This window comes from Mesoplodon densirostris, chromosome 19, assembly GCF_025265405.1.
Source record: "Mesoplodon densirostris isolate mMesDen1 chromosome 19, mMesDen1 primary haplotype, whole genome shotgun sequence".
Lineage (NCBI taxonomy): Eukaryota > Metazoa > Chordata > Mammalia > Artiodactyla > Ziphiidae > Mesoplodon > Mesoplodon densirostris.
This window is the reverse complement of record NC_082679.1, coordinates 47717715-47735031: the sequence shown is the minus strand read 5'-3', so window position 1 is coordinate 47735031 and position 17317 is coordinate 47717715. Positions and strand designations below refer to the sequence as shown.

At 41.0% G+C, this 17317-nt stretch overlaps 1 protein-coding gene and 1 non-coding gene across 5 annotated transcripts in view; one reads left to right on the top strand and one right to left on the bottom strand.

Moving 5' to 3' along the window:
- Positions 1-1272: 1272 nt before the first annotated feature.
- The window catches only part of NFATC3 (nuclear factor of activated T cells 3), a 128998-nt gene continuing 112953 nt past the window's right edge, over positions 1273-17317 (bottom strand). For 2 of the 4 annotated variants that reach the window (XM_060083832.1, XM_060083834.1), the window contains 2 exons: positions 12805-12908; positions 3526-3612 (listed from right to left, as the gene is read on the bottom strand). In XM_060083832.1, the coding sequence (XP_059939815.1) occupies positions 12808-12908 (101 nt within the window). In that variant the 3' untranslated portion in view covers positions 3526-3612; positions 12805-12807. Of the gene's footprint in view, positions 3613-12804; positions 12909-17317 lie in introns of all 4 variants that reach the window. The other 2 variants (XM_060083831.1, XM_060083833.1) reach the window with 1 other exon arrangement.
- On the top strand, positions 16055-16161 carry LOC132481042 (U6 spliceosomal RNA). Its single transcript, XR_009530749.1, has one exon. It is a non-coding gene; the product is annotated as a U6 spliceosomal RNA (small nuclear RNA).

Genomic DNA, 17317 nt, shown 5'->3' with positions numbered 1-17317 from the left:
TCTGATCTGGGCCTCTTAAGTAGCAGAAAGCCTTTGTTCTGTTTTGGCTATGGTCCATGCCTACAGATTCCATAGGGCGGATGTCCATAGCAGGCTTGCTTGCTTTTTAAAAAATGTAAACCCTGGTGCCTTCAGCGTATGACTCCAGGGGGCTTCTGAGTAAAGATCCCAATGTTCTACCTTCCCCTGTCCCTTCTGGTGGGGGGCAGGGTGGCAGAGAGCGCTGGCCCCAGTCCCCAGGATACTGACCTCCGTGGTCACACTGCGCCAGGGGTGGTCCCCCCCTAAGGATGCTAGCCCCCCTCTAGCTTGACACAGAATAACAGATGGCAAAAATCACAGGCTGTTTTGATGGACTGCACTGCAATATCCCCAGAGGACAATAGGGGGCAGGAGGCCCTCACACAAAAACTCAGGCTTGACTTTTAAAGGGACTTCTGCCTACTTTTCATGCACACCTTGGGCAGGTCAGTTGTCCTGAACTCAGCAGACACCTTGGAATGTCCTTTGCACCCATTAGAGGGTGCTGAACTGAAGCTTCGGAAGGAATTTGGAACTCTACCCTCTCCTCCGTAAAATAAACAAAGGTTCCCAACCAAGTGGACTTTTTAAAAGCCAAAGTGCCCTTCACTTTGGCACCGAGTGAGGGGCTCCACACCAGCCCCATGCAGAGGAACACTCAGGCAGATTTCAAGGAGACTGTTGACCTGTCCGCGTTTATTATTTCAGCACTGTAAGTGAGGAGCCGGAACTGCAGGCTCTTCTTCCCTTTGTATTTGTGTGAGGAGCTCTGTACTCCTAGAAAAGGTTCTAAAATACAAAATGTACAAGAAAACACAATCTCAAGTGCTGTAAACACAACTGAGAATCAGTTCCTTAATTGAACATCATCCATTTTATAAAATACAAGGTTTCAACTTGAACCCATCTGAGCCTTACAGGTGACCATCTGTTGTTCTGAGTATCAAAAACAGCGCTTTACAGCCAGACTCAGCAGAGCTCTGGTGACAGTGGCTAACCCTGGGCAGGGGTGGGTTGCACCCCGGGCAGCAGCACCACACTTGAACCCAAAGACATCTGTTCCTAGCTGTTTTCAGCCATGTTTCTCTGTGCATCTCCAGTAAGCAGAAGGCTGCTCATCCCATTCCTCAACCCAAGATATTGCATGGGTTGGAGGGGGAAGGGGTGGGTCCTAGCACATGCCCAGTTGCTCAGTGCTGTTACTAGAAATCAATTTGCATAGTCCAATGGATGTGTGCTGTAACACCACTATGTTGCACAAAAATTAAGGTATTTATCTACAAAACCAAAAAATACTGTCTTTTACACCAAAGCTTTTACAAAGCTGATACAAAACTGCTTACATAGTATACAAAGCTCTATTTTAAAATTTAATTTTTATTTTAAATAGTAAAGAGCATTTCTAGTGCTACAGGCATCAAGGTATTTAAAAGGCATCAAAATTTGGTGCATAGCAACTCTGTATCATAGAGGCTTTTATTCTTGAGGGCAGCAGAGCAACCCCCAAAGGGTCTTGCAAGGGAAGCTCTTGCAAGAACCCCATGTGAGGCAGCTACACCAGGGGCAAGAGGGAGGAGGCAAGTCTGGCCAACTCTCTGGAACTTCATCTAAAGGCGGCCAGCTGCCACAACCCCTCCAAAGCAAACTCTGGGCTTCCAACCACAGGCCCTGAAGCAAATCTCACTATCCACACTGTGACACAAAACTCACTTTCAAAGAAAATGTGACAACAACAGGCTCCAAGAAGGACTAGAGTGATTTGCTGAAGTACAGGCATTTTTTTCTAACTTTTTAGGGAGAAATCTAAAACATCATGGCTTAAAGGTAAAAAAAAAAAAAAAAAAAAAAAAAAGGACCATACTTCCTCATCCTCGGTCAACAGCTCCTAACTGGTTGACTAGAGGTGGTAGGCAATGAGCTGGCTCCCTCCACCCAGGCCTCACTTGGCCTCAGTAGACAGTCCTGGCATCTAGGACCCACAATCTCCTGGAATAATAGCATAAAGCCTTTGACCAGCCCAGCACACTGTCTCACATGTAGGCACTCAGAAAATTTGCTTCCTGAACAAAAGTACATTTCATTTGAAAACATACTGCAAACTTCAGGGGTGTTGAAATAGGCCCAAGCCTTGGAATGGGAAACTAATCCCATTAAGGGGAGGGGTAAGGGCAGGGTTTGAAAAGAGCACCCAAGTCGGGCACCTCCTTTGGTAGACAGCAGGCTGGAGTTTCTTGCTGGCCCCGCCTTGGGCACCAGCCTTACCAGCAGCACCACCAGGACATCTTTGGTGTGGAGGGTCAGGTTTAGAATGCTATCTCAGTTTTGGAATTGCCTCAAAGCCTTTTAGAAAAAGGCTGTTTTTTAGGCCATGCAGATGGGCGGGTAGGCCAGAATCATTTTAGGCTGTAAACAGAATGAGGGAAAAGCCTTCCATGCCAGTGTAAATCTTAAAAGCGTCCCATCTGGAATCCTGAATGTTCTCTGCTCCTGATCTTGAAGCATAGCTCATTTGTACTTAGCTTCTGACACAGCCTGGCCTCTAGAGATAAGCTAGAAGCAGCAAAGTTGCCTAAACAAATCATCACAAGATTGTGGCAACCAAATGCAGATGCTTCCACTTGGAAAAGGTCTGGGACCAGAGGACACAAAAGGGAAGAGTACTCCACAGTCTACCTGTTTGTAGGATGTCAGGAAATTAAAGCTACCAAGCTAAGAAACCCCACCTTTCAAAGTTCCCTTACATGTAGTTATCTTATCCAAGGCCCTGAGGGAAAAAAGCAATTTCAACATGGAGACAGCATGGAGAGATTGCAGGAAGATTACCTAGAAAGTTACAAAAATGCTATGCTCTGGAATGTCATTTTATATTCCAACACTTCAATGATTGGAATGGTGTCATTTTATCTAACAGTTTACTTTTATAAAGAGGTATGAGCTACATTTGGCTTTACTTCCTATCAATCTATGAAAGTCTTCAGGATACATGCTGAGTTTCCGAGGCATAGGTGTGGGCTTGGGGGAATAATTTTTTTTTTAATGTTTGCCTCTGGAAGGTTTTATCAAAAGTTTCTACTTTAAAAATATCATCAAAGCTAAAGAGTCCTTCAAATGACAATAAAGCAGTACAAATCACCAATCCTAGCTAAGCAACCAGATCACCTGCAAAAGCAGCACCTCTGAAATGGAGAGCCTGCTGCATTCACACTCAAAGCACCCATCATATAAAAAGTATCCTATTTAAATATAAAAAGCAAAGCTCATTTCCCCAAAGATCAGACAGCCTGTGCTGCTCCTGTTCTTTTACAAAATCTACCCAAGGCCTGAGTTGGAGGAATGCTGCTTTCCCCACATATGGTGATCCCAACTCCTGGCTCCATCCTGAAGGTTGCAGAGTTGGAAGCCCAAGGTCCAAAGAGAGAAACATGCTGAGAAGTACATGTTGGTGGACACAAGGCTGCAGTCAGCGCTGTTAGAGCCCGTCGGATCTTCCTAAATCCAGGGAATCAGGACCTGGGAGGGGAGCCTGCTTGCTCGCCCCTGTTCCTTGGGAAACAGAAATCTGGGACATGTCTCTCCCAATTACCTCGTTCACTGAAAAACAAGAAAGGGAAGAGTGATTAGTGACCTCTGTGTGACTGACCATATGATGCTCAATGCCAAGCACTATTTCAAAGACATTTTTTCCCTTTCCATCGCTTTCTATAAAGATAAAGGCAGTGCTTAAAGTCTGCTCTTGAACTGGATGGCAACATCACTCCAAAAGTACCTTTCAGTTCAATTTTGTTTGGGAAGGGGAATGGCTGAGGGAAAAGGTAAACGTTCTTACCCTCACTCTAAAGGCTCTTGCTCTAGCAGAAGATAGGATACTTTTGAAATGTGTTCACCTTAATCTAACTTTTCCTTAATTTCATCCTTTTAGGAGGGTTTTCCCTCTCTGATTCCTGCACTGCACCTGTATATAAAGTAAATGAAAATAAATGCTTTGATGACAGTAAACCAATGAGATTTGGGGGTTATTTTGTTATCCTATGCTAATGAAAACATCCTTTATCATGTGGGGGCATTTGTATTATTTCTGATCCTTTCAGAAAAGCCTCTTGATTTTGTTGGTTTCTATGATGTGCCAAGCACCTCAGGAAGCACAGTCTTCTGTGAGGTCCAGTACAAAGAGTTTTAATCTTAAGGAACCAACATAGACGGGAACACCCCAAATAAGAAACTTTAGTTCTCTCACCATGAGAACTCTGCTTTGAAATGAAACTTCTTTGCTTTATCAACTAAAGATTCTATTCTAATTCCACTCCTAGGCATATACTCAAAAGAACTGAAAACAGGGCCTCCCTGGTGGCGCAGTGGTTGAGAGTCCGCCTGCCGATGCAGGGGATACGGGTTCGTGCCCCGGTCTGGGAGGATCCCATATGCCGCGGAGCGGCTGGGCCCGTGAGCCATGGCCGCTGGGCCTGCGCGTCCGGAGCCTGTGCTCCGCAACGGGAGAGGCCACAACAGTGAGAGGCCCGCATACCGCAAAAAAAAAAAAAAAAAAAAAAAAAAAAGAACTGAAAACATACATCCACATAAAAACTTGTACTCAAATGTTCATACCAGCATTATTCATAATAGCTCCAAAGTGGAAATAACCCAAACGTCTACCATGAATGAATGAATAAACAAAATGTGGTCTATTCCACAAAATGAAATATTATTCAGTCTTATAAAAAGAATGAAGTTCTAATACATGCTACAACATGGATGAACCTTGGAAACATTATGCTAAGTGAAAGAAGCCAAACACAAGACGTCATATATTGTTTGATTCCATTTATATAAAATGGCCAGAACTGACAGAAAATAAATAGGTGGTTGCCAGGAGTAATGCGAAGGAAGGAATGGGGAGTGGCTACTCAGGGGTATGGGGTTTCTTTCTGGAGTAATGAAAATGTTTAAAAATTAGATACTGATGATGATTGCACAACTCTATGAATATACTAAAAAACCAATGACTTGTGTATTTTCAAGGATGAATTTTATAGTAATGAACTATATCTCAATATAGCTGTTATAAACAAAAACAGACCAAGACAAAAAAAATCTCTATAATTAGTATTTGAAGTGATCATAGAGGAAAGGAGACACTAATGACTGTTTAAGAAATCTTCAAGGACTTCTCTGGTGGTGCAGTGGTTAAGAATCCGCCTGCCAATGCAGGAGACACAGGTTCAAGCCCTGGTTCGGGAAGATCCCACATGCCGTGGAGCAACTAAGCCTGTGCGCCACAACTACTGAGCTTGCGCTCTAGAGCCCGCAAGCCACAACTACTGAGCCCATGTGCCACAACTACTGAAGCCCGTGTGCCTAGAGCCCATGCTCCACAACAAAAGAAGCCACCACAATGAGAAGCCCATGCACTGCAACAAAGAGTAGCCCCCACTTGCCATAACTAGAGAGAAAGCCCACGTGCAGCAACGGAGACCCAACACAGCCAAAAAAAAGAAAAAAGAAAAGATTAAAAAAAGGAAAAGAGGACTTCCCTGGTGGCACAGTGGTGGTTAAGAATCTGCCTGCCAATGCAGGGGACATGGGTTCAATCTCTGGTCCAGAAGATCCCACATGCTGCGGAGCAACTAAGCCCGTGCACCACAACTACTGAGCCTGTGCTCTGGAGCCTGTGCGCCACACCTACTGAGCCCACGTACCACAACTCCTGAAGCCCGTGTGCCTAGAACCCATGCTCCGCAACAAGAGAAGCCACTGCAGTAAGAAGCCCGCACATCGCAAAAGAGTAGCCCCCACTCGCCACAACTAGAGAAAGCCCGCGCACAGCAACAAAGACCCAATGCAGCCAAAAATAAATAAATAAAATAAATAAATTTATAAAAAAAAAAAATTGGCTTGACTGTGGTATTTAATGTAGAATAGTAAAGTGGGACTAGTAAAGCAATTATATTCCAATAAAGATGTTAAAAAAAGTTTTATTAAAGCAAGGCAAAGAAGTAGGAGTAGAAGTTAAAGGAATCTAACTACAAAAGGATGAAGATTAAGCAGTGTTGGCTAGCTCTAATAATCACTAATTGAGATCAATTTTTGAAGGTCATTGGTACAGACTTATGAAGGTCTTTGTCAGATAGAGGATGTTTTTCAAGTAAATTTTCCAGGCTAGGATTTATTGACCATTCATGATGGTTTGCAAAGAAGGATAGAATTAATCTAAACAGACTCTTGACTGTTAGAAATAACTCACTGAAATAGTTTCTATGTAAATGAAAAGTTATGGGGATGCTCTGCATGACAATACATTTTCTCTTCAGTTTCCTCATAAGTATAATGGAGATTTTTTAAAAACCTCTTATATAGTAAATAAAGGGACATAAATAGACAAGGCGGCCTTTGGCACCTCTGTCTTAACAAGGGAGCAGTGTTTTCAGTGTAGATTCTATGTGTGGGTCTATGGGGTAGTCTCGTGCTAAGAAAGAGCACAAGGATGGCCCGTGATCTCTGTGCATGGCTTCTAACACTACTCATCACATTAGATTATCAGTAGGCATCAGTATTATCTGTCTCTTGAATAGCCTGTGAACTCCTGAAGGACAAGGACTTTACTACCGAGGAAACATCAATTTCTGATGACTGAATAAATGGATCATTCAGTACAATTACTTGGAAGCTATTTGGAATAGTACCCTGAAAGTTCATTAGGTGGTGGGGTTGGAAAGGGACCAGAGAATGTTATTAAGACTAACACAAGGTATCTGATTTTGATTTTGGCAGTGTCTATTTTAAACAGGTCTCACAGCAGCAGTGGCAAAAAGCCAAATATAGAATCAAGTACCCAAGTCACATTCAAGTCATCTTTCCTGTCGCTTATTCCTTCCAAAGACGGTAACTTCAGAGATGTTCCAGGCTGCCATTAAACACACCTTTTTCAAATCTTGTCTCATTGTTCAAGTTTTAAAACATGATGATTAAAAATGGTGCTTTATCATCATCGAAAACCATGTGATATATTGTTTTCCTATGTCTTTATGAGGAAGTCAATGCTTACATTTTCTTGAGGATGAGGGTCTATAACAAGCACTATCCACTCACTTACCAAGTACACTTTGATGATAAGGATAAACACATCATTTTCTGAAGAAGTCAGCTGGTGACCTTTATAGCAAAAGCCTGATCAAAGGTGTGTTATTTCTGTTCCCCCTTACCAAAGTTCTGCTGTTCTTTTGCCTAATGTGCGTAACCTCATTTAGTTAAACCAACCTGCAAGGTTCCTGACAGTTCAGGATTTTAAGACTAGGATAAAGCTAAGAAGATTTTTCACAAAGAAGCACTCAAGCCAACTATACTCAAATATACTTTAATATATAATAATCAGTCAGTAGATTTAAGTTCCAAAAGGGCAAGGAACTTGTCTATCTTGTTCTCCATTGACTCCTTAGTGCTTGGTAAATATTGAGTGCTGATTAAAATTATGTGCCAATTGAATCTTTAATGTAATATGGGACTTGGCAAAACAACAACAAAAATTATGCTCAAATAATAGCTACTGAATACGAATTTTAGGCCAGGGAGTCAGAACTGTAACAAAGCAGTCCCTTCACCATCCTTTAGCAGTAACTTGAGCACAGTGTGGTATCCAAGCCCACTGCTCTCCTTTGCCCCCTCACTTCACACTTAGGCTGGGGGCTCTGGGCTCTGGCTCCCACCTCTGGGTTCCTGAAATAGCCTTCTAATGTGACTGGCCAAACTTTGTCAACTTGAGCAAATTAAAATTATTACTGGTAAACAAATCTATAATGTAATTTATATGTAAATCATTAGCAATCTTGATAAATACAGTACTTTTTTTTTTTTTTTTTTTTTTTGCGGTACGTGGGCCTCTCACTGTTGTGGCCTCTCCCGTTGCGGAGCACAGGCTCCGGACGCGCAGCCTCAGCGGCCATGGCTCACGGGCCCAGCCGCTCCGCAGCATGTGGGATCTTCCTGGACCGGGGCACGAACCCATGTCCCCTGCATCGGCAGGCGGACTCTCAACCATTGCGCCACCAGGGAAGCCCAGTACTAATTTCTTTAAAAAATTAGTGCTTGCAATTTTCACTTCCTTTTGAATGTATATATGCATGAATTTATTGATTTATTTAAGTCCTACTCCACAAAGCATGTGAGTTGGCTTTATTTTTTTTTCACCAGTTTAAGGTAGAAACATAAGAAGTTGTTTATTCCCCTACTGTACAATTTTATCACTTCCCCCCTATAAAGAGTAAAGTGAATTAAAAGCCTAGAACAAGGGTCAACAGCCCTCAACACCCGTGGTAACAGGTTATGTAGGTCACAGCATTTGGCCTACTTGTGGCAGCTACCGTCCTTGACTCCCATTACCCCAACACCTGGCTTGCCACAACAGAAGTAGTCAGAGCCAGCAGCAATATTTGCTGTAAGAAAAAACAACTTTTTTTTTTAAATCCAAGAAATGTTCAAATTAACAGTCCACTGTAATGCTATCTCTACACACAAGAATGAGGTGTTTGAGTAACAACCGGCCTCTTATTTAGAGCTATTTCCAATGCTTATGGATTCAGAGTTAGAGCTGGCAAGCATGGTAGGGTATGAAATCTCACCACCAGGTGGAGGGGCAGGGTAACCCAGGGCACTGCCTTTGGAATAGGCGGATGCACATTGTCAAACACACAAAAGTTCAAAGGGCCTTCATAACTAGCATCTGAGCACCTTGATCACTTTTGTAAAGTACTTTTTGGTATAATCAGTCTCCATTTATGTATACTATTTCATTTTAAAGCTGCAATGAACATTCATCAAAGTTTAGCAAATTCATCTTTTCTTCCTTTCCTTACACCCCAAGATTAAAGGTATAATTCATCCTCTGGGTGAACAATTTTATGGAGATATTACTTTTTATAAAATGAAGGCCATATATAAGTACAATCATTTTCTGAATTTCCCTTGAAATGAAGAAATAAGAGAAATTTGGAAGTAAAGGAATAGAAATTATTTTAAATGGATGAGAAACTAGTATTACTTTATGGTTTATTACTCTATAAGCATAATTTTCCTAATATTTACTTTTAGGTTATTAGATAAGTTATAAGAATACCATCTAAATGAAATACATAAAATACTGAATTCAACTATTTATGGAATGAGCTGAAGAATTAATTTGCATTTATCAAAATCTGATTAATTTGCCTTTCCGAGCTGAAGACAGAAAAAAGTTCCTGAAAACTTAGAAGGTACCTATGGTAGACTGCTAAATGTCCTAATTCATCCTTCTCTAGTAATTGAGTTTAACTAGTCACAGGGCCACTCAGCTACAGACTACATTTCCTAGCTTCCCTTTTGTAGCAAGGTATGACCATGTAACTTGCTTTCTCTAATTAAGTGTGAGTAAAAGTGATGTGTGCATCTTCCTCATCACTTGCTCAGTAACCTCTTCCCCTCCTTTTCACACCCCTTGCTTTGGGCTAAGACTCAGTCAACGTGGTGACTCTGCTTTGACAATACCTAAAGAGGCAGAGGAACAACTAAATGAAACAGGAATCCTGATCCCTGAATTACCATAAGGTGTGAGAGAAAATTCCAGTGTAGTTAAGCCACTGTATTTTGGGATCTATGTTATAACAACCTAGCTTACATTATTAACAAAAATAAGGGCTTCCCTGGTGGGGCAGTGGTTGAGAGTCCGCCTGCCAATACAGGGGACACGGGTTCGTGCCCCGGTCCAGGAAGATCCCACATGCCACGGAGCGGCTGGGCCCGTGAGCCATGGCTGCTGCGCCTGCGCGTCCGGAGCCTGTGCTCCGCAACGGGAGAGACCACAACAGTGAGAGGCCCGCGTACCACAAAAAATAAATAAATAAATAAAACTCACCACAATAAAGGTAAGACAGAAAGAATATTTAAGCATTTTAAGCAAGAACCAAGATAACCAGCTTGAGCTCTATCATACCAAGTTTTTAACTAAGTTATTTTATTCCATTCCATTCTATTCTATTTTTTGGCCGCGTTGTGAGGTTTGCAGGATCTTAGTTCCCTGACCAGGGATTGAACCTGGGCCCCGGCAGTGAAAGCACCAAGTCCTAACCACTGGACCGCCAGGGAATTCCCTAAGTTATTTTAAGTTTTACACTGAACTCTAGATAGCTTCCAACCATAGGACAGATTGAAAATTACATGCACAATGATCAGAAGACACCCTTCACTTTTAACATTAGATTTAATACTACTAAAGGGAAATTATGACACTTTTTTCCACAACTGACTGAGGGGGAGATCAGTCCTGTTATTAAGGGTCCTTTCTTTCTAAGAAACCTCTTATATATGTGATACTATAGTAAGTGCCATACAGATCTTTCCTCTAGAAAAAGTTGTAACTCAAAACATTCTACAAACATTAAGTCTCCAGCTGAGTAAACAGTACACAGTTACTTGAAAGTATATTCAAGTATCAGCATGTATGTTTCTGTATTAGTAAAAACTGAAATGTGGGGGGAAAAAAAACCCCCAAAACAAAAAACTTCTTTTCAACTTAGGTTAAGATGTGAGATTCTGGGGACTTCCATGGAGGCAGAGTGGTTAAGAATCTGCCTGCCAATGCAGGGGACATGGGTTGTTCGAGCCCTGGTCCAGTAAGATCCCACATGCCGTGGAGCAACTAAGCCCGTGAGCCCCAACTACTGAGCCAGTGCTCTAGAGCCCGCGAGCTACAACTACTGAAGCCTGCGCACCTAGAGCCCAGCTCCGCAACAGAAGCCACCACAATGAGAACCCCGCACACTGCAACGAAGAGTAGCCCCTGCTCACCGCAACTAGAGAAAGCCTGCGCATGGCAACAAAGACCCAACACAGCCAAAAATAAATAAATTTTTTAAAAAATGTGGGATTCTGAATTTTAGGCCTATCAGAAGACTGTCCTTTTCCTTATTTTTTTTCATTTTGTACATTTTCTCTGAGTAATCTTGTCCATTTCTATATACTGTAGTGTTGACTCCCACATCTGTTGTCTCCAGGGCCCAAACCTGAGCTCCAGAGCTGTAAACCCACATGACTCATTCCACACCTATGCTATGAATCCCACGTGCTTGCCTCTTCAAGACCTTGCCCCATCAATTTCCTGCACTTCTCTTTAATCAATCTACCCACCAACCCTCTCCTCCTGGATTCTTTTCATCATTGCTTAAATATGGGTAAGTCTCAATCTCAAACAAGCGAGCAAGCAAACAAATAAAAACCCTAGACCCCACGTGGCCCTCTATATCTTTCATTGTTTAACATCTTAAAGGAGTTATCTACACTACCTGCTGTTTCTCTATTCTTTTTTTTTAATTTATTTACTTTATTTACTTATTTTTGGTTGTGTTGGGTCTTCGTTGCTGCACGTGGGCTTTCTCTAGTTGGGGCAAGCAGGGGCTGCTCTTCTTTGCTGTGCACGGGCTTCTCATTGCAGTGGCTTCTCTTGTTGTGGAGCACAGGCTCTAGGCACGTGGGCTTCAGTAGTTATGGCTCGTGGACTCTCGAGTGCAGGCTCAGTAGTTGTGGTGCACGGGCTTAGTTGCTCCACGGCATGTGGGATCTTCCCGGACCAGGGCTCAAACCCGTGTCCCCTGCACTGGCAGGCGGATTCTTAATCACTGTGCCACCAGGGAAGCCCTGTTTCTCTATTCTTACCTCCTGTTCATTCCTTAGTCATCCATTGATCCCTTCACTCCACAGAAACATTTCTTACCAAGATCACTAGTGACCAACTTGTTGCTTCATACACAGGAAGGGCAGTGGGGTAAACACTGGAAGAAATAAGCTTTAATTTTGGTTCAGCTGTGATGTGACTAGGGCAATTTAATCTTTTTTCAACTGATTTTCTCAACTATGATACAAGGAAATTCATTTAAATCCTTCTATAACTTTCCTGAGAGTTTTATAGATATGTAGAAATTTAGTTGCCAATGATGTGAGACCAGGGTAGGCTGGCCCAGCTTCTGGGAGAAGCCAGGGTTTTGCTGCCTTGTCTGATCAGGAAGCTTTAGTATCTTAAATATAACGATTTGGGTAGTGGACATGATTTCTAAGTCCCCTTCCAAATCCAAATTCATTAAAATGAAATTCAAATGGCATTTTGAGAACTACAATCTGTATGTTTATAATTTCTACCACAGACTTTCTCACGTGGCTTTGAGAGTCTTTGAAGAAAGAAGCTGTGTGAGGGAGAGGGAGTGGTATGGTTGCTTGCTGAGGCAGAGAGGCCTGAGGCCCAGCCCCCTCCTCACAAGCACTGACTCCTTCCAAATGGAGCCCCAGATGAACTACCAGCGTGCAAACATGGGCCTAAAGGACAGGCTCAAGGGTAAACGATCCAGGTTGCCTCTGGCAAATGGCTAACATTTCCTGCTTTATTTCCATTCCATACTGCCTCACATCAAAACTTAGAGCACTTGACCAGAAATGAGTAGGCTTACACACCTTATCAGCAACCAAATTTACTCCGCATCCAAGCCACAGAATTCATATAGACAGGACTCCCTCTGCTTTGGTTCAATAAATCCAATCAATACTTGACTTTTATTCAACCCCAGACTAAAATTATAAGTGTGAGAGCCTGAGTGTAGTTAAATTTAAAAAGCACTCTTACAGTCAAAGTTTAGCTCCAGAGATAATGAGTGGGCCCCTACCAAGAAGATGCCCATGTATACCCCCTCCTCTGCAGCACATGCAAATCTGGCCACTGCATGCAAATATCAGACTTGGGCACAAAAACAGTGACACATTTCATTCAACACTCACCCTCTAGATTCTCCAGAAAGGAGGTGGACATGAGAGCTCACTGTGGTTAGGCCATTTCTCTGCTGAACCTGATGGCTGGTGTTCCAAGTCAGACATAAACTGGTCTGTGTCAAAGAAGACAACATCACTACTGAATGGCACAAACCAGAGGGTAACAATCTACTACATGCCCACTTGTTTTTTTCTATAATTAAGAGGAATTTAGTTGTCCTTTATCTGTCAATCACTGCATAAAATGGTTCCCCGCATTTTATTAGATAATATAAATATTGGAGTCCAGAGAGTTTAGGTAACGCTGATTTATTTTCTAAATTTAAAAGGGCAGCTATTTAAAAAAGTTACAATGATGGTTTTCAGTGATTTTAAAGGACAGATTTAGTTTTAAATAAACTAGTTTTGTTTTTTTGTTTTTTGTTTTTTGTGGTATGCGGGGCTCTCACTGTTGTGGCCTCTCCCATTGCGGAGCACAGGCTCCGGACGCGCAGGCTCAGCAGCCATGGCTCACGGGCCCAGCCGCTCCGCGGCATGTGGGATCTTCCTGGATCGGGGCACGAACTTGTGTCCCCTGCATCGGCAGGCGGACTCTCAACCACTGTGCCACCAGGGAAGCCCAATAAGCTAGTTTTTATTAGATTAGATCTATCAGTGGTTCCCAAATACATGTCTGTGGCTACATCAGAGTTATCTGGGCACTTAATAAAAAAAAATAAACTCTTGGGCTCTACTTCAGAGCACAGAATCAAAATGTCTAAGGGTACGAGCCCAGAACACTATATGCATAGGTAAATTTGTGGGTCATGGAGCAATATTTTTTAAACTGAAGTTCACATCCATTAGCAGGCTATGAAATCAATTCAGCAAGCTGAAATCAGTATTTAAAAAAATAAATAGAACAAAATAGAAGATAAGCTACATTTTTTAAAAATAAAGGTTAAGGATTGGCTTGTGAGCCTTTCACGTTAGTTGTGTATATGTTTTTTGTGTTTGTTATGTAATGGATCATGCTATAAAACTTACTTCTTATTGTTAGAAGCTGTCAAAAATGTTGAAAGTCACTGTACTCAAGAAGAGTCACTATTACCAGTTTTGTGATAATCGCTGACACACACAGATGCCCAGTTAAAGAGTCCAAAATACAATGAGGCAAAACCTCCTCCTTTGACCTATAAGGAATTATTTTTGGCCTTTGCTGTACGAATTCAAATAAAAGGACCTAACCTTTTATTAGATTCTAGAAGAATGCTTATTTTATCTTGGAAGAGAAGAAACTGTAGTCTCTGTGAACCAATTAATACCCTCCTCTTAGGCAGATAAAAGAGGGAAAACAGGGCTTCCCTGGTGGCGCAGTGGTTGAGAGTCCACCTGCCGATGCAGGGGACACGGGTTCGTGCCGTGCCCTGGTCCGGGAAGATCCCACATGCTGCGGAGCGGCTGGGCCTGTGAGCCATGGCCGCTGAGCCTGCGCATCTGGAGCCCGTGCTCCGCAACGGGAAAGGCCACAACAGTGAGAGGCCCGCGTACCGCAAAAAAAAAAAAAAAAAAAGAGGGAAAACAAAGGAGGAGCCAATCTGTTCAAAATGCAGTCTCACTAAAGGGGTCAAAACAAAACACAAAAACCAGAAATCCTTTGTGTGTAGGCAAAATTTTTCTGCCTTAAGCTTTTTTATTACTAAATTTGAGATCACTCACCTAGCTTTCAGGGGTGACTTAAGGATTACAGTGTGTATGAAGTATTTTAAAGACTCCAGATATATTGTCAAAAATCTCCCTTCTGAGGTTGCCCAATCTTCGCAACTGAGTCCTTCAAAACAGATTCTAAAGCGTAGAACATGTGAGTCCACGTAAATCAGCACATAAATTAGAAGAAAGAAGCCCAGGCCAACAGATGCTGGGGGCTTTTGTGAGTTGTGTGATACAGTGGTAGTTTCAGATTGTGCTTATGGAAACTTGCAGTCCTCGAGACATTTTTCTAGTTCCTTGAAACACTGGTGACAGCTCCAAAAAATACCTGATTTCTCTTCCTATCACAAAAACTTTCACCAGACATTTAAAGAATTAACACTAACCCTTAAACTCTTCCAAAAGATTACAGAGAAGGGAACACTTCCTCTCTCATTCTATGGCCAGCATTACCCTGATGTCAAGGCCAGACAAAGACACTACAAGAAAAGAAAACTACAGAACATCTCCTGTGAATATAGATGCAAAAATCCTTAACAAAAGTACTAGCAAACTGAGTTCGGCAGCATACTAAAACGGTTATACATCATGACCAAGTGAGATTTATTCCCAGAATGCAAGAATAAGAATAGTCCAACATACGAAACATCAATGAATGTAATATAGTATACAGTACTAGAATGAAGGGAAAAAAACCCACATGATCATCTCAATTAATTCAGAAGCCTTTGACAAATTTCAATACTCTCTCAAGATAAAAACACCCAATAAACTAGGAATAGAAAGAAATTTTCTTAACATGTTAAAGACCATATATGAAAAACCCACAGATAACATCACACTCAATGGTTAAAGACTGAAAGCTTTCCCACTAAGAGCAAGAACATGACAAGGATGTTCACTTTTGCCACTTCTATTCAACACAGTACTGGAAGTTCTAGCCAGAGAGATCAGGCTACAGAAATAAAAAGAAGAGGTAAAATGACCTCTGTTCACAAATGACATGATCCAATACATAGAAAGCTCTGAAGAATCAACATACAAAAAATGTTAGCACTAATAACTTACAGGATATAAAATCAACACACAAAATTTAGTTGTATTCTATACACTTTTAATGAAAAATCTAAAAAGGAAATTTATAAATCAAGTCCATTTACAATACCATTAAAAAGAATAAAATACTTAAAAATTAACCAAGGAGGTGTAAGATTTGTACACTGAAAGATACACATTGCTGAAGGAAACAGAAGATCTAAATAAATGGGAAAACATCCCATGTTCAAGACTTCATATTGTTAAGATGATAATACTACCCAAAGCAGTGTACAGATTCAATGTAATCCCTATCAAAATCCCAACAGTGTTTTTGCAGAAATAGAAAAACCCATCCTGAAATTCATATGCAATCTCCAAGGACCCTGAAAAGCCAAAACAGTCTTGAAAAAGAACAAAGATGGAAGACACACTTCCTGATTTCAAAACTCACTACAAAGCTACAGTAATCAAAACAGTGTGATATAGGCATAAGGACAGACATACAGACCAAAGGAATAAAATAGCCCAGAAAGTGCTCACTTCAGCAGCACATATACTAAAATTGGAATGGTATAGAGAAGATTAGCATGGCCCCTGTGCAAGTATGACATGCAAATTCATGAAGCATTCTGTATTTTTAAAGAATCTAAAAAGAGTGGATATACGTATATGTATAACTGATTCACTCTCCTGTACAGCAGAAACTAACACAACATTGTGAATCAACTATACTCCAATAAAAATTTAAAAGAAAAATAGCCCAGAAACAAACCATGACAATATACAGTCAATTCATTTTCACTTTCAAGCAAGGGTTCTATTGGACATGCAAAAAAAGAATGGAAGCTGGGCTCATCCTTCATACCATATACAAAGTTAACTCAAAATGGATCAAAGACCTAAACATAAGAGCTAAAATTATAAAACTCTTAGAAGAAGAAACATAGGGCAAGTCTTCATGACCTTCAATTGGGCAACAATTTCTTAAGTATGACACTAAAAGCACAGGCAACAAAAGAAAAAATAGACAAACTGGACTTCATCAAAATTAAAAACATCAAAGGATCCTATCAAGAGAGTGAAAATATAATCCACAGAATGGGAGAAAATATATGCAAATAACTTATTTGATAAGGATTTAATATTCAAAATATATAAAGAACTCCTACATCTCAACCAAAAACCCAAACTCAACCAAAAAAATGGGCAAAATATTTGACTAGACATTTCTCCAGAAAAAATATACAAATGACCAATAAGCTCATGAAAAGATACCCAACATCATTAGTAATTAGGGAAATGCAAAATAAAACCACAATGATACCACTTTATACCTATTTAGGATGGCTTTTTTTTTTTTTAATAAAAAATAAGTGTTGGCAAGGATATGGAGACACCGGAACCCTCATGCACTGTAAATGTAAAATGGTGCAGCCACTGTGGGAAAAATATTAGTTTGGCAGTTCCTCAAAAAGTTGAAAAAAGAATTCCATTTGATCCAGCAATTCTACTCCTAGAATACCCAGTAGAACTGAAAATAGAGACTCAGATACCTATACTCCAATATTCAAAGCATCATTATTCACAACAGCCAAAAGGTGGAAACAAACCAAATGTCTTTCAACAGATGAATGGACAAACAAAATATGGCATATACATACAATGGAATATTATTCGGCCATAAAAAGGAATGAAATTCTGATCTATGCTTACAACATGGCTGAACCTTGGAAACATTACACTAAGTGAAATAAGCAGACACAAAAGGACAAATGTTGTATTCCACTTATATGAG